Source organism: Neomonachus schauinslandi, chromosome 12 (assembly GCF_002201575.2).
Source record: "Neomonachus schauinslandi chromosome 12, ASM220157v2, whole genome shotgun sequence".
In the NCBI taxonomy this organism is placed as follows: domain Eukaryota; kingdom Metazoa; phylum Chordata; class Mammalia; order Carnivora; family Phocidae; genus Neomonachus; species Neomonachus schauinslandi.
The window spans coordinates 44,560,977-44,577,554 of NC_058414.1; the positions used below are offsets into that span (position 1 = coordinate 44,560,977).

The 16,578-nt window shown below is 35.7% G+C and overlaps 1 protein-coding gene across 1 annotated transcript in view; it reads right to left on the reverse strand.

Moving 5' to 3' along the window:
* VWDE (von Willebrand factor D and EGF domains) overlaps positions 1 to 16,578 on the reverse strand; it is an 80,192-nt gene that overhangs the window by 33,948 nt on the left and 29,666 nt on the right. Inside the window, exons 10-17 of the mRNA XM_021689538.1 lie at positions 15,282 to 15,552; positions 12,524 to 12,732; positions 11,434 to 12,398; positions 8,664 to 8,800; positions 4,562 to 4,717; positions 4,333 to 4,437; positions 2,621 to 2,735; positions 412 to 662 (exon numbers count right to left, since the gene is read on the reverse strand). Of these exons, the coding sequence (XP_021545213.1) occupies positions 412 to 662; positions 2,621 to 2,735; positions 4,333 to 4,437; positions 4,562 to 4,717; positions 8,664 to 8,800; positions 11,434 to 12,398; positions 12,524 to 12,732; positions 15,282 to 15,552 (2,209 nt within the window). The remainder of the gene's footprint in view (positions 1 to 411; positions 663 to 2,620; positions 2,736 to 4,332; positions 4,438 to 4,561; positions 4,718 to 8,663; positions 8,801 to 11,433; positions 12,399 to 12,523; positions 12,733 to 15,281; positions 15,553 to 16,578) is intronic.

The following is a 16,578-nucleotide window of genomic DNA, read 5'->3' on the forward strand; positions in this document are numbered from 1 at the left end:
TCGAGTGAATACAGTGCACAAAAAATAGTATTAATAGCTCATGACTGATAATATCAAAAGAATGGTCAATAAAAAACGACTTTACTTGAAGGAAAAGGGTATAATTATCAATCTTAGGTTGAGCATAGGTCTTTCAGAGAGGCAGACATGAATGCATTCTTTAGCCTTATCATAGTTAAGTACAGGCGAAAATAACCTAGGAATTAGTCATTTAGCTCTGTGCTGCTCTACACTTGAGACTCTCCCTAAGATTTTAAATTCTGACAAAAACAGCATTTTGGCAGTTTAGTTTTCCATGAAATGTTGAATAATTTAGTTCCTCCTTACAATTTAAGAATTATATTTCAAGTTTAAAATAGATACCAATATTGCTAATTAATTCAGTGGCATTTATGTAATGATAAATATTACCATAATTGTGACTCTCGTCTCAGCACTGCAGTCGTCGTTAAAACGTAAAGTGAATTGCTGTGGAGTTTGGGACTCTGTTTTCCATGTAAGAAGTCCTGTAGAGGAAACATTTGCTCCCTCAGGACCTGAGTCCAAGGCAAAATGGATGTCAGAACCTTCGGGATCCAAGGCCGTGAACTGGTACACAAAGTTCTCCCCCAAAAATGTCTGTAATTTGTCTTGAGGTATTTGAATCACTGGGGGTTGGTTGTCTGCCACAGAGAAAACATTTACTTTGTACTTGTGTAGGGAAAAAAAAAAAAAAAAGGAAAAGTATGATACCGAGAACGACCGAGAACGCCCACGGGAACATTCTGATGAAGGTCGAACTCTGCTAACACTTCCATTACCTACCTTGGCTCTTTTTTTTTTTTTTTTACATTCAGAATAAATTCAGTTGCATTCTTAGAAAATGTAAAAGTAACTGACAGGTGCAAGACTTGAAACTTTGCTACTTTGAGAGTGTAAAAAGCACTTTGAACAGAGCATAAAATACATAAACACATTTGCATTCCCCAAACTGAATGCCTCTCCTTTCCTATCTGAAATTACTTCTCGATGTTGACCAACTCAACTGCTTGCTCTTTCACTCTCTCTTCTTTGTCCTCTACCCTTTCCAGCTTTACTTTCCTCCTCGACACCTTTTTTTCTTTATTTCTCCTTTATTCTTCATGACTGGACTGTTCATTTGACTCCCCTGACTTTTCCTCACTGTGTCTGTCTCCCCAGTTGTAACTGGGGTCCGTAGAGTCACGGCAATCCTCTGCTCCTCAGAGGTCTTCCCTGCTGCCAAACTCACTTGCTGGAATGCTGGTTATTTCAGAGGACAGAGAGGGCTCCCTTTGTGCTCAAGTAATGCTTTAAAACATCTTTTTATATTGTCACATTAAAAAATGTCCCCCTTCCTTGCCAACTGGCTTAACAGATAGAAAGAATAGCCTTTTTCACTGCACTGGGCACAAACACACTCCGCTTGCATCAACAAAGCACTGATGCCAAGAGAATGTAGTCCTGGCTCCCATTCTGCCCTCATATATCTTTATACAATTTACTGATTTTAATTTCCTCACCCCTCAATATGAGAAACTTGGGACAGATGGTATTTCCAGACCCCGTGTATCCTTGAACACTGTACATCTATGATGAGTCAGTTATACCCAAGCCATTAAAAACACAGACATCAATTCAGAAGTTATAGTGTGTTTCCCTTGTCTCCTGCACTAAATTCTTCTCCAAATTTTCATTGTTTTCCCATAACACCCCATGAGTCTTGCACCTGAGCAATGAATCATCTGACAAATGGTCTAACACAGTCATGAAATTTGTATATACAGTAATATATATAGTGATGTTACAAAGCACAGTATAAATACAAGGTTTTATGACTCAGATAAAATTACATGGGGATGGGGGCAGGGAATAATTACATCTTGTTGTATTTTATGATGCCTGGTCTTTTGACTGAGGAAAGAGAATGAAGAAGTATCTATGTGGAATTACATATAGCTGTACTTAAGGAAGTGAAAAAATTAGATGGTACATGACTATGATGTGGGGTGTTTTTTTCGGGTGGGACTAAGTATCCAGACATTATCTGGACCACTATTATATTCAAGGAGTCACAGAATACTGGGGCTGGAAGACTCTTAATAGATTACTGAGTCCAGATAATCTTACTTAACAGGTGATGAATGCATGGCCTCTGGAATTTAAATAGCTAAATGTCTTGTCACAAAACTAAAAAGAAGTAAGGCTAAGAATAGGATATAGAGCTTTGGTCTCAAAGTAATATTCTCTTTCCACCCACCAACCTTTACTAATGGACATTTTATGTACTCACATAGTACTTGAGAGCCCATTTTGTTAGTAGCTATTTGACTTGTACAAACTGTGTGTAACTGAATTAACCATTCCCATTTCTTCCATTAATAATTCACATTTGCTTTCAGTAACAAATATTAAAGTGAAAATCCCATACCCTATTGTAGTATAATTGTAGGAATTACATAAAATAACATTTCATCTTATATTACATTCAAGCAAAGCAGATCATGCAGTTAGGAAAGATACTAAATTAAACACAGTGTTCAACTTTTATGTAACTCATGGTTTAAAATCACTTAAAAATATCTTGTAGAGAAAATATTTGGATTAATAAAGACTAACTTACTTTCTAAAAATGACCAAGTAAATTTTGAAATTTTTGGTCTACAAATCAAACAAGGGCTGGTAGTATTTTTCTCTCCTTCAATGTAGCAGAGTCCATCAATAATGCAAACATTTTCCTAACGGAAATTTTAAAAAGAGAAAAACAATTAAGATGTCGTTATAGTTAGTGTTTAGGAAAAAAATGTATATAGAAAGCTAGCACCATATATGTTGGTGATTCCAGTGAAAGCATATTATAAGTCTGTTTTGGTTAGGAAACATTTCTTCATGTGTCCTAATCATAAATGTATGTTAGAAAACAGATCATTTCCTTTTGGTGTAAATGCCTGTGGAACTGACCAATATGGAGGGAATAAGAAAATACATACAGCTTTATCTCTGTGTAGAATTATAGCTTATAAATAACATGGAACAAAACCTGTCTTTTCTTCTTTTTTGTTTGTTTGTTTTGTTTTGTTTTACTGCTAACTCAGGATGGAAATACTCTATTAATAAAGACATGAAACAATTTTTCCCCTGCTCATCTTACAGAAACACATTAGTTTGTAGCTATTTTCCCTTGCTCTAGGAGACCACTATGTCCTCTGAACATGGTGAAACTGAACCAGAACCATGATGTAATTATCCATACTTGACAATGGTTATCCTTATACAAAATAGTAGAAAGAGAGGTTGATCCGCAAAGAAATAATGTTAAATGTAGTAATCATTTTCAACCTGGGAAGAAGACCAAATTTTGTTCAGCATATATAAACTTTGCCCAAATCTCCTCTAATGTCACTTAGGACAGGACACAAAAATAAGAACAGAATAGCCCCAACAATATAAAACAATTGTGAATTATAACATTTTAAAAGTACTTATTGTAAGACATGTGGAAATGGAATATTTAGGGGAAAGTAAAAATCAAACAACGTTTCAGAAACAGAAACTTCTTATTGATATGATCTAATTGCTAATCTCAAAGGAAGAAAGATTTAAAATTTAAAATAATAATACTTTAAATTTTTATCTACAAAAATACTATTTGATATTCTTCTCAGTTTTGAAGAGCCAAGTAATATTAGATCCATGGTATCTATTACATCAGCCAACTGGCATGTGAGAAAGATCTGTTGATAAACCCAACAGACTGGACCTCAATGAAGAAGGTGTGGCTGTGAGGATTCAGCCCTGGTTGGGCCGTTCTGTAATCCCTCCAGTGGTAGAGATTTGCAAGAATCAATGAACTCAGTTGCCACAAAAAAAAACAAAACAAAAACAACAACAAAAACAAAAAAAACCCCTCCTTGTAAAAGTGCTAGCCTTATACATTTTACAAGCTCCATCCAAATGCATGCCCCTAGTTACAAAGAAGATTGGGTAACTGTGGTAACTGACATGTTACTGGAAAATCATTATTACTATTTAAAAAGGAATATATGTAGGAGTTAAAAATCAATCTGAACCTCCTTTTTTGAATTTTTTTTTTAAGAAATAAACAACCTGCCACTTCAAAACATAAAAGGTAGAAACCTTCTCCTTGCCATTTCAACAAGAGTTAAGGGGGAGTAACAATTTTAGTTAACTGTATATAAACTTGAGAAAGGCTTTTCTCTATTAGTATTTCTGATATGAAGGTGAAAAAACTAATATGCCATTAATATGCCAATAGCATGGGAAATGAAAATACCTAGCATGTAAATGTGAAAATAAGTGAAAAAAATTGCATACCTTTATAGTGCACAAGTCCTTCCCATTGAGACCACAAACTTGACAAGCTCCATCATATATGATCATTATTTTGGGATTACTGAACCTATAACCATCATTAGATACCTATAAGATGTAGTTTTATAATAAGATAATTTATTCTAAATGTAGCTTCATAAATTCATTATGAAATTTTAATATATAAATATTTACTTTGTTTATAAATATGAGAATATCTTTTCTTTTTTACCTTTAATTGCCACTTTACAATTGGTTTCTCCCCCATCAGATTCATGGTATCAGACTGTTGAACATCAGGGGGCAGCTGACAATCAATAGTTCTGCTATTTTCAAAAACAGGATGCGTGTAGACAGCTTTTCCAAGGACCCATTTACTGTTATTATACTAAAGGCATAATGAGAAGGCAATTAACTTCTGTCTAATTATGGAAATTCCTTGCTAGTAAATTACATATCATCAAAATATAAATTTTAAAATGCATGCCTGGTATATGGAATATATAATGAAGTAATAAAAGTGACATCAACATTGAATTATATCCAGAATAATGAAAACCATACACACTTTAATTTGATGTAAACTGCTTCTAATGCCTCATGCATTCCTTGTGGGTTCAAATCAAAGAAGTTACCAATATTGGTCATATATAATGAATCACTATGTAATGAGTTTTATAACAAGAGGAAACACATTTGACTATGTAGTTGACACACAGTGGATTGATTTCCTGCCCAGAAACTCATTTCTCCTGCAAAAGCTCCTAACCTTCTACTTCAACTTGAAATTGCTCTTTCTGTCTGGTTCCCAGAACCCTCTTATGTTCTTATATGACCCATCTTCCTGACTACAGGTAACTGCTCCGGAGGTGGATCTAAGCTGAGCCAATGCTTTGATTACTTGGACTATTTTAACTTTGTACCAGAGAGCATGTTGGGCCAGTCTGCTTCTGGTGGCTTGAGGTGAAAGACACAAAGTTATAGAGCTGTGGGTGGCTATCTCACTATGTGGAGAAAGCTAGTATCTAGTAAAAGGGAAAAATGAAGCCCAGAGAAAAAAAGAACTGAGACAGATAAACACACACACATACAAAACGCAGACATATTGAGTTTTCATGTGTTCAAGTCCCAAGTTCAAGTTATTCCTGAGAATTCAGCAATTACATTCTAATCCTGATTCTGTGAAAAAAGTACTGTCCTCATAGTAAATACCATTTTTCTCAAGGTAGCTCAAATGAATTTATGTAACTTAAAACTTAATTCTAACCAGTTTACTCTATTAAATAACTCAGTGGCATATCATACTTAACCTACACTTAAAGGATTATTTTTCAGTATTAAAATGCATTGGTGTCTAAAGAGGAAAAGCCAGAATAATTTTCTGGGTACTGGTAACTACATAGAAAACTAAAAGGACATATTTTATTAACAATATTTTGATTTACATTTTTTTAAAATTTATGACTGTAGAATGCTTTCAACTGCTCAGAAATGGGCAAGGAGAATGCTGATGCTTCCATACTGAGGGTCAGTAGGAGATGGAAAAGAAGGCTCAGGCTCATCTGTGGCCAGCAGAAACTATCTTTTAAGATTTGATGACTGAAGAGTAGGCCACAGTAGAAATCTCCATGTCTAAGGGGATGTGTATAGTCTGGCCCAACAGATAGGTCAGTTCAGTGGTCCCCCTCTAGTGGAGGGGGTCTTGACAACGATGTCTCGGGGTAGTCATGATATGGACTCTTAAATGGATACAGGGCTTTGTGTATTGAAACGAGACTCCAGCCAATGACTGGAAATACAGAAATCATTTCCACCCATGTCTGGAGAAGCCTACCCCAAATAAGAAATAAACAGAGTTCTGTTTATTTTCCATTCATCAGTATTTTGTATCTATATGTGCTGAGGACTTTCTGATGAAAAAAGATCACAGAGGGAAAGACAGACAAATAAAATAATTTTAAGATTGCTGTAACCAAGATTCAAATAAAGCTTAATGAGAGAGAAAGAAGCCACTGACTGTAGCACAGTCAAAGGAGGTTTCTCTTCCTGAAAGTAGAAGAGGAGACTGCTATTTGGACACTGGGAGGAGAAATGGAGAGAGTGCTATTCAGCCTTGGCTGGAGGGAATAGCAAGTGAGAGGCAGGGATGCATGAGACAGCATGAGATTTTAGTAGAGCATATGCAGGAGGTTCAAGTTTGCAAAAATAGACAAGAGCTGGATCACAAAGGGCCATTCATTTCTAGGATAGCTACTCGGATTTAATCCTGTAAGTATTTAAAAACTGGATTCTGTAAAGTCCTGGCTGCTTTTCAAGGGGGGGAGGGAGTAAAGAAAGGATTGGGTGCTTGCATCTCTAGATAAAAACTTGTTTAAAATTACTGCTGCAAAAGTAGAAAAGAACATCTATAATATGCTACCTCTCATGCAAAAAGAAGGGATTTATCTGTTCCTTTGTGCAAAAGAAATGCAGTAAGGATAAACCACAAAATAATGAGAGTGGATACCTTCAGGGGATAGATGGAAATGGGATGGAAAGAAAGGGTAATGGACAGAGTGGTAGAGATGATAAGACAGTAACATTTCTCTGTGTGTACTTTTTGTATGGCGCAAACTCTCAGAACCATGATAATATTTTGTATACTTTCCAAATAAGTAAATAACTAAAATCAACCAGAGTGTGGAGGAAATTCAAAGTGGAAGACAAATATTTAAAAATAAACCAAATTGTATTACAAATAATATCCTTAACAGGGTGCTAAATAAAATAGCTAATCTAAGTAAGTTTGGTTTGATCTAGTGAACATAGATGTTTTTTTCTGTAGTTCCGTATAGTGTCTTAGAGAATTTCATAGTGTGCTCTTTATCAGATGTTTAAAAAAAGAAAGTAGTATGAGAATAAATATCACAGCAAATAATATATCTGAAAGTAAGTACATAGTGTACTTTCTCAAATCTCTTGAAAAATCACTTAATGGTAGTGTGATGTATGATTTATTCTGCCACCAACAATATAATGTCTACTCTCTTGAGTAATACTGAAGTGAAAAAAATAATACATATATTCCATTTTCTATTGTGTGTCTTATTATTTCATTGGGATTAAAATATTTCATGGTTATTTAGAAAAGCTTTACTCAAAAAATCTAGAAATAAGCATACTTTTCTTGTACAATGATTTGATAAAGACAGATGAAAAGTTATTTCCTAGGGCGCCTGGGTGGCTCAGTCGTTGGGCATCTGCCTTCGGTTCAGGTCATAATCCCAGGGTCCTGGGATCGAGCTCCACATCGGGCTCCCTGCTCAGCAAGCCTGCTTCTCTCTCTCCCACTCCCCCTGCTTGTGATCCCTCTCTCACTATGTCTCTCTTTGTCAAATAAATAAATAAAATCTTTATTAAAAAAAAAGTTACTCTGGGCGCCTGGGTGGCTCAGTTGGTTGAGAGGCTGCCTTCGGCTCAGGTCATGATCCTGGAGTCCCTGGATCGAGTCCCACATCGGGCTCCCTGCTTGGCGGAGAGTCTGCTTCTCCCTCTGACCCTAACCCCTCTCATATGCTCTCTCTCATTCTCTCTCTCTCAAATAAATAAATAAAATCTTTAAAAAAAAAAAAGTTATTTCCTCCTTAAATTCTCAATCTCAGGATCACATTTGGCTTTAACAATTTAGAGAAAAAATAAAAAGAAAGCTAAAATGTCATTTGCTGTTTTAAGTTTTAGGTTATCCAAAGGTACTTTCAAAGAATGGTCCTTAAAATAAAAATCCACTTGAATAAAGAAAAGGAAGACCATATAAATAATCATCAAAATAAGGTATAATTTGATATGCCAGTGTTCAAACTGAGTGATCTTGTCTGTTGTTTGTGGCCTGAAGAAAGAAAAACACTATTTTCTGTTTGATATCGTAGTAAGGGAAATATAAAGGGTAAGTGCAATTAATCTTCAACTTTTTGTTTTGTAAAGGGAATTGTTCATATCCCTGTGCCCCATAAGTCATACAGACTGTCTTGGATAAAAATAATCTCCATTCTCTGTAGTTTTACATTTCAATAAATACAGAAGCTTGCATATCAAGCTTAAAATTATTTTAATTTTTTACTATGACTGGAATAGTGAACCAATGCTACAATAAAAATTATATAAAATAGTTTAATAGAATTAACAAATAAGGAAGAAGCTTTAAGGTCAAGCAACTTAACCATCTTCCTATTGAGCTCTCTGTGGATATGACATCCTTTGGGATTATGTTACTAATTGATAGACCAAATTAATCCAAGATAAAAGTAATCTGAATAACTCATAAACTTAATTGTTTTTCAACACTAAAATTAACATACCTGCAGTTTAGTAACTTCACATTTAATTGAAGGTGATTCTTTGAAGTCTTGACCAAACACTCTCACTGTCATACAATTATATTTTCGAATATTACAGAATCCAGCATTCTCAAGTTCTATAATTTCAGGAGCCTTGTCTTTGGAAAGAATGATAAAACAAAATGGACAAATTTTCTTTAATTCCAGAAAAATAAACTAATTATTTTCAAGGTCCAAATTAAAAGCATATGGAAAATAATATTTTGAAGTCTACTCCAAATATTAGTGAATTAACTAAACTATTAAATATATATATATTTTAAAGATTTTCTTTATTTATTTGACAGAGAGAGAGAGAGTACAAGCAGGGGGGGAGCGGTGGGGAGAGGGAGAAGCAGGCTCCCCGCTGAGCAGGAAGCCCGATATGGGGCTCCATCCCAGGACCCTGGGATCATGACCTGAGCCAAAGACAGACACTTAACCGACTGAGCCACTCACACGCCCCTAAACTATTAAATATTAAGAGTAATCTGGTGTTAAGTGTGACCCACCATCAAACCAATAAAAATAGCATTAAAGATACTATCAATACCTAAATATACAGGTTTAATTAATGTTTTAATAATGTTTAATACCAATTATTTACAAGTATTAAGAAATTACTACTACAATGGCCTGTGTTTTGTTCTTGCCATTTTGGTTTGTGCCCTAGAAATGGATTATAGCAAAAATACTTTTGTAATAAAATAGTGTAATTAGCAATGTGATGTATTAAAATTTTTAAAAAATTTTAAACAGTAGAAGAGTTATCAAAATTTCATGAAACTGTTATTAATGTTTTTATGTATTATTGCTATCCTACATGCCACCACAATCTTAGGTGCATTCTCAATCATTGGAGAAAAAAATTCTCCTAGCAGTCAGAGTTAACTGACCTTCATATAGTCATATCTCTGATTTTGGTCTTGGTAAGATAACACATTATCTGTATCAGCAAGATCTGGCTGTCAAAATAGATAAATGCAGCATATAAAAGTAATTGAGTCCTCTAAGTATTGGCAAAATCTAAGTGAATATAACTTTACCAGCAGTGGAATATAAGATCATAAATTGTGTACTCAGAACCCTAAAAATGTTTGTGAAAATTAAAAATATATATTTGTTAGTTTACTCTTTCATATTCAACAAATGTTTACTGAGCAATTTCTATTTTTCTGGTGTTACTGTAGGTACTGGGGATATATGAACAGAATAAAGTTCCCGCCTTCATATAACTTACATTCTAATACAGGAGGACAAAAAATAAACAAGTGCAAAATAAATATAAAGTGTATCGCATAAATGTTTTCAAGACTATGGAGAAAACATATATATTAACTATATGAAGGGACATAAAGACTATGGGGTTGTGTGAAGAAAACTACTTTATTTTGAATGACCATGGAAGATGTCTCTGATAATAATGACATTTGAAGAGAGAAGAGAAGGAAGTCCATCACGAAGATATGTGTTGAAAGAACGCTCCAGTGGGAGGGAAAGTAAATGCAAAGGTTTGGCCTCTTTGAGAAACAGCAAAGTAGCCACTTAAGACCACTGGGGAGAGAATGATGGATGAAATTCAGTGAGAGAGGAGGTTCCAATTGCATAGGGTCTTCTAGGCTGTGGTAGGGAATGTAAATTTTACTTTGGAAGAAGATGGGGGAGTCATTAGAGGGATTTAAGCAGGAGTCCTATGATATCACTATCATTTCAGAGGGATCACTTTAGCTGCTGCAAGGAGAATAAACTTTGAGAGAATCTATAATAATCCAGGTGAGAGATAATGGTGGCATGGCCTAAGTTGTAGCAGGGAAAGAGGTGAAAGTCATTGAAGCTACAGATGGATTTGCTACTAATGGATTAAGCCTGAGGCATGAAAAAAAGAGGAAAAGTCAAAATGACTACCAAGTTTTTAACGTGAAAAGTTAGAGGAGTGAAGTTTGCATTTACTGAGATGGCGAAGTCTGCAGATGGAAAAGGGCGGGATGGTGGGGGTAGAAGGAAAATCGGGAGTTACTGGTTTAATGGCTAATGAAATGAAATTGATTTTTTAAAAAAGATTTTGTGTATTCATTTGAGAGAACAAAAGCAGGGGAGTGGGTAGAGGGAGAGGGAGAAGCAGGCTCCCCGCTGAGCAGAGAGCCCCATGCGGGACTGGATACCACGACCCTGAGATCATGACCTGAGCTGAAGGCAGATGTTTAACCGAATGAATGAGCTGCCCAGGTGCCCCTCAAATTGATTTTTAAAAATTTCTTTCTCTTATATATTGAAATATAATATTTTGCACTATGTAGGTGAAATAGAGAAAAAAATAAGCAAATTGGTAAAATTAGCAGAATATTAGAAACACAGTATCCAAAAAATACTAAATTTAAGTTCTAGAAAAAACAATTAATCTCTACAACTGGAGGGACAAGCTGCATGCAAAGACCCTGAGGTCAAGAGAACTTGGCATTACAAAAACCAGAGTGGGGAAAGTGAAATGAGTGAGGGTTTTAGTTGTAGGGGATGAGTCTGAAGAGATACTGCATGCCTTATAGGCTTATGTTGTGCCTTATAGGCTATTATAGGTACCGCAGCTAAGATGAGATGCTTTGGAAGAATTATTACTGTATCGATTAATCAATTTGGGTTCTTTTCCCTATGTAATCTGAATAAACCCTGTTAAGATACCGAAGGTAAAAAAGAACAAAGACTTTCCATAATCCAATAGCATACACAATATCAAAGCTGGAGAGTACTCACTCACCGTGTGAATCACTGCAGTCATAGGAACTGAAGCCCGGGGAGCATGCGCATCCCCATTCCATACACTGCCCATTGCCACTGCATAAATTGGGGCATTTGAGGACCGAGAGAATGTCTTCAATTGACTTGCCGTATTCTTCTGTGTTATATTTCCCCTCTTCCAAAATTCTCTTTTCACATTCATTTTCTAAAAGAGCCACACCGGCTTCTGCCCAGCTAAGATCATCTTTTAGGAGAACATCTTTAACACACATATCTACAGCACTGTCTAGGCTGTTGCCCAGAAAGGCAAGACAGTGTCTTCCAATGCTTGAGTTGGCAAGAGCCTGCTGGCACAGCGCCAAAGTGCCGTGTTCAGTGAGACCAGAGGCTGTGGGCCACGTAGGGACAAACTCCTGGTGGACATCCTCAGTATGGTCCTCAGGGAAGAAATAAGTAAATTCTTCTAGATCACTATGGCTGAGACTTTGGAAAGCAAACATAGGAAGAAACTCATAAGAGTTTTGCCGTTTCCTTCTGTTTTGTGGATCCCGCCTCATCTCCTGGCTGTTGCTACTATGGTCCCGTGTATGTCTCCCATTGTCCAAAGTTTTCAGTGCCTCTTGTTTTTCATTTCCAGGATGTTTTTGTAAATGTAATTCCAGTTTGGTCAGGTTCACATGCTTTTTTTCTTGAGGAAGGAAGTTCAAATTATTTTCTTCTCCAGATGTATACTCACTTATCCCTCTGATAAGAGCTTCTGAATTAATATACTCAGAGGTGACATCTAGTTCTGGTATTAAGAAAGAGAATTTGACATGTTTGAGATCTTTGCAACCTGAAACAATCTCTTGTTGAGAAGTACTGTCCAGATGATCAGAAGGATATAATGAATTAGTGTCCAACGAGCAGCTACAATAGGATAGTTTTCCAGGTGACAATGGAGAAACTGGCATTGTGTCAAACATGCTTTTCCCTGGCAAAATCCTTCCAGATGAAAAACAGAAAAGAATGGTAAATTGCACAAGAACATTTTTTCTCTGTCATATGTTGCAAAAAAAGAGAGTACTGTGTCACCACTCAATACAATAACAAATGAAAAGAGTTCTTACCTCCATTCATTAATAAAAGCAACACAATTATCAAAAGTTAGATCAATTTTTATCCCATATTTATTATGGAAATCATTTTCTGGGTTTTCATCAAAGGTGCCACAAAGTCCCAAAGTGTTTCTGTAGTCTAGGCTAGGGGCTCTGATTGTTAAACTCATGCCCCATTCACTAAGATCAGCACGGATAAATGCTCCAGAAGAAAACCAGATCTGAAATACAGAAATAAAAGATGTTTAAACAATATTTTATATGGATTAAGAAAAAAACTATTATTTGAGAAGAAACAAATTCCTTTATTTCTTCAATATAAAGAGAGAACAGAATACCAATTTTCTTCAGACTACAATCTTCCTTTTAATGCTGTGTCAAACCAATGGCTTTTGCACTTTGCTGCCTTGAAATTTGATCTCCATATTCTTTTATTGCAAAATATTGTTTAAGGCCCTTTCTTTTTAAACTAAGGTGAGGTATTTTATACAATCAAACAGCTATAAATGTTGAAGGTTATGTTTACCAAGTAATGTCTCTGGTAATATGGAACTAGGCTGCCAAGTAATTAATTTACACAGATAAATATAATTCCAGAGGAAACATATTCCTGTGGCTAATCAACATTCTCATCTTCACGGTAGGCAAATAGAATCAGAAGCCAAATTATAACCAGGGCATACCTGGGGAGTCGGAATGAGAGCAAGGGTTTTGTTGAATTATCTTAATAGCCTGTATCATCTGTGATGCTCCTCACAGGCCTATGGCTGCTCCCAGATCAGGGACTTGAATGTTGAGAAACTCTCCTAAAAATCACTGAAGATACACCACCTATGTTTGTTCCTCTGACTCTTTCCCCTTAAATTTTTTAAATTTAAAAATGGCACTTTTTTCTCTTTATAAAAATGGTAAGTGCTTATTCCCGAAAATTATTTTAAAAGCAAGCAAACCTTACATTACTATTCAATCTAAGCTAGGTAATGTTAAGATTTTGGTGCAGATTCTTCTAAAACTGTTCCTATATGTCAATAATATCTTTGCCTGTCAATAAATACAATCGACTCCAAAATTTTCGTGACTAGAAAAGTGTTCTATTATGTGACATCACTCTACTTAGGGTTTTGGTTAAACTAAAAGATTCATCATTGATTAATTATAACTTTTCCGTCTTAGAAGGAGAGATGCAATGAACACCATTGGGACTCTGCATATACTTATTATGGTAAATTTTCAGAAGTAAAATTTCTTGAAAAATGACATGGATAGGTTGTGTGCATGCATAATATATATATGTCCTTTGGAAAGACTATAGCTACTATTTCTATTCTTGCCAATATTGTATGAGATATTTAATCCACATTTCTTTACTAATGAGGTTGTGGTTTTCATATTTTTGTTGGTTATTTATGCTTTTGGATATATTTATCAGTTTTCTTTTGTGAACTGCCTGTGTATATTATTTGCTCATTTTAACTGGAGTCCTGATCATTAGTGATGTATAAGAGTGTTTTCTAGGGACACCTGGCTGGCTCAGTCAGTAGCGCCATGAGACTCTTGATCTTGGGGTTATGAGTTCAAGATCCACGTTGGGTGTAGAGTTTCTAAAAAAAAAAAGATGGGAAGATAGAAAAATATTTTTTAAAAGGAGTGTTTTCTATATTAACTGTATGTTTTATATGTAGAAAATATTTTCTCAATTTTTCATCTGCATTTCGGGTTTTGAGGATGGAACTCAAATATATAACATTATGTTTAAAAATTCTTGTTCACCTCGGGGCGCCTGGGTGGCTCAGTCGTTAAGCGTCTGCCTTCGGCTCGGGTCATGATCCCAGGGTCCTGGGATCAAGCCCCGCATCGGGCTCCCTGCTCAGCGGGAAGGCTGCTTCTCCCTCTCCCACTCCCCCTGCTTGTGTTCCCTCTCTCACTGTGTCTCTGTCAAATAAATAAATAAAACCTTAAAAAAAAAAAAATTCTTGTTCACCTCAATGTTATAAAAATATTCACCTATATTTTCTACTACTTTCATTTAAATTTGAATCTTATTCACCTGGAATTTACTTTTTTGGAAGATGAAAGGGAGATGACATTATAATATAAATAGTTAGCTTACACACATGAACTATTATTTTAAAATACTAATGATCTCTAATCTTTTTTTTTTTTTTAAAGATTTTATTTTTATTTATTTGAGAGAGAGAGAGAATGAGAGACAGAGAGCATGAGAGGGAGGAGGGTCAGAGGGAGAAGCAGAGTCCCTTCCAAACAGGGAGCCTGATGCGGGACTCGATCCCGGGACTCCAGGATCATGACCTGAGCCGAAGGCAGTCGCTTAACCAACTGAGCCACCCAGGCGCCCCTAATGATCTCTAATCTTGTCCATGTATCTACCAGGCTATTCCTGAGGCAGAACCACCTGTGCTTATTTCAAAAACTGGCTAACTACTCCTGAATATTTATTCTTAATTATATATTTCACCTCTGTGTAACATACCATTTATTAGGCACTGTCAAAAATAATTTGTAGGAATAACCCACCAAGTTACCATACTGAAATCTTAAAATAAGGCTGCTTAGATTTGACAAAGTCTCAACTATGTTGTGTCTATTTGTGTGTGCTAAGATCAGTGTTAATCAAGAAGCTATTTTGGGGGAAAAAACTAATGTTAAAAAAATGATAGTTCTTAATAGAGATAAAAAAAGTTCAGACTTTAATCCAGAATCTGTAGGAAAAAGAGGAAAAATACTTCTAAGTGTAAAAAATCATACATACTGTGACTTTTCTTCCTAAGTAGGATTCACTTATCTTGATATTGCTGGTTACATCTTGGCTCTTTACAGATAAATATGGCTGTGATTCATGTAGCTGACCACTGCACATATCGAAAGTAACTACATCACCTTCTTCTTTGGCAACAAAACCGCAGTTACATGACACAGGATAGTGAAGACTTCCACAGTCCCATTGGCGTACATGGACTTCAAAATCACGTGACATACTCTTATAAAGCACAAATGTTCCGGTCTTGAAATTATCATATACCCTAGGGTTAACAAAAATCAACTGCATTAAGAATTGGTATAAAATACCACAATAATATGTTATAAGCAAAAAATGTGTGTTTATACACATTCAATATATTTTGACGCAAGAATGAAAATCCAAATTTCTAATAGCTTCATATAGGTTTATTTTATTTTTTTAAGATTTACTTATTTGAGAGACAGCATGTGCATGCACGCATGTGAGAGTGGCGAGGGGCAGAGGGAGAGGGAGAGACTCTCAAGCAGACTCCCCGCTGAGCGTGGAGTCCCATGCAAGTAGATCCCACCACCCTGAGATCATGACCTAAGCCCAAATCAAGAGTCCGACGCTTGACCGACTGAGCCACCCAGGCACCCCTGCTTCATATTAGTTTAGAGCACTGAATGAAACAAAATAGTGACAAACACCTAATCTCATTACTTGTTTCTTCCCTTCACCACTTTGGTCAACCCCTGCTGGAGCCTTCTTCTCCCATTCCTGCTATAGTTTTCTTCATAGCACCTATGTTCGTCAGATACACTATGTATTTTATTTATTAACTGTGCAGATCTCTCTTTACCTATACAGAAGTGAGCTGCATGAGAGCAGGGGATGTTTGTTTTATGAAACTGCCATACCTCCAGCATTGAGAACAGGGTTTGTCACTCATTGTACAATTAATCTTGTTGAATTATAACCAACTGAATTAATCCCCACTATGCTTTCTTGAGGTTTTTCCACTAAAACTTCTAAGCTTTTCATTATAACCATAAAGGATTCTTGCATGTGGGATCAATTTCTACAACTTTTCATTAATTGCTCAAACTTTTAGATTATCATTTGCTATGGAGTTCTATATCTATTTGCTTCTATTGAATAATTTTACTGATGATGATCACATTAAAATTTTTTTAAAAAGAATAAATTACCTTATCTTACATCATGAAGACAATTTTGACTCAACAAAGAGGTGTTCTTATAATTTTCTTTAGGGACATCTTAAAATCATATATTCCCCAGAACAGTATAACTGAGTTTAAATCCT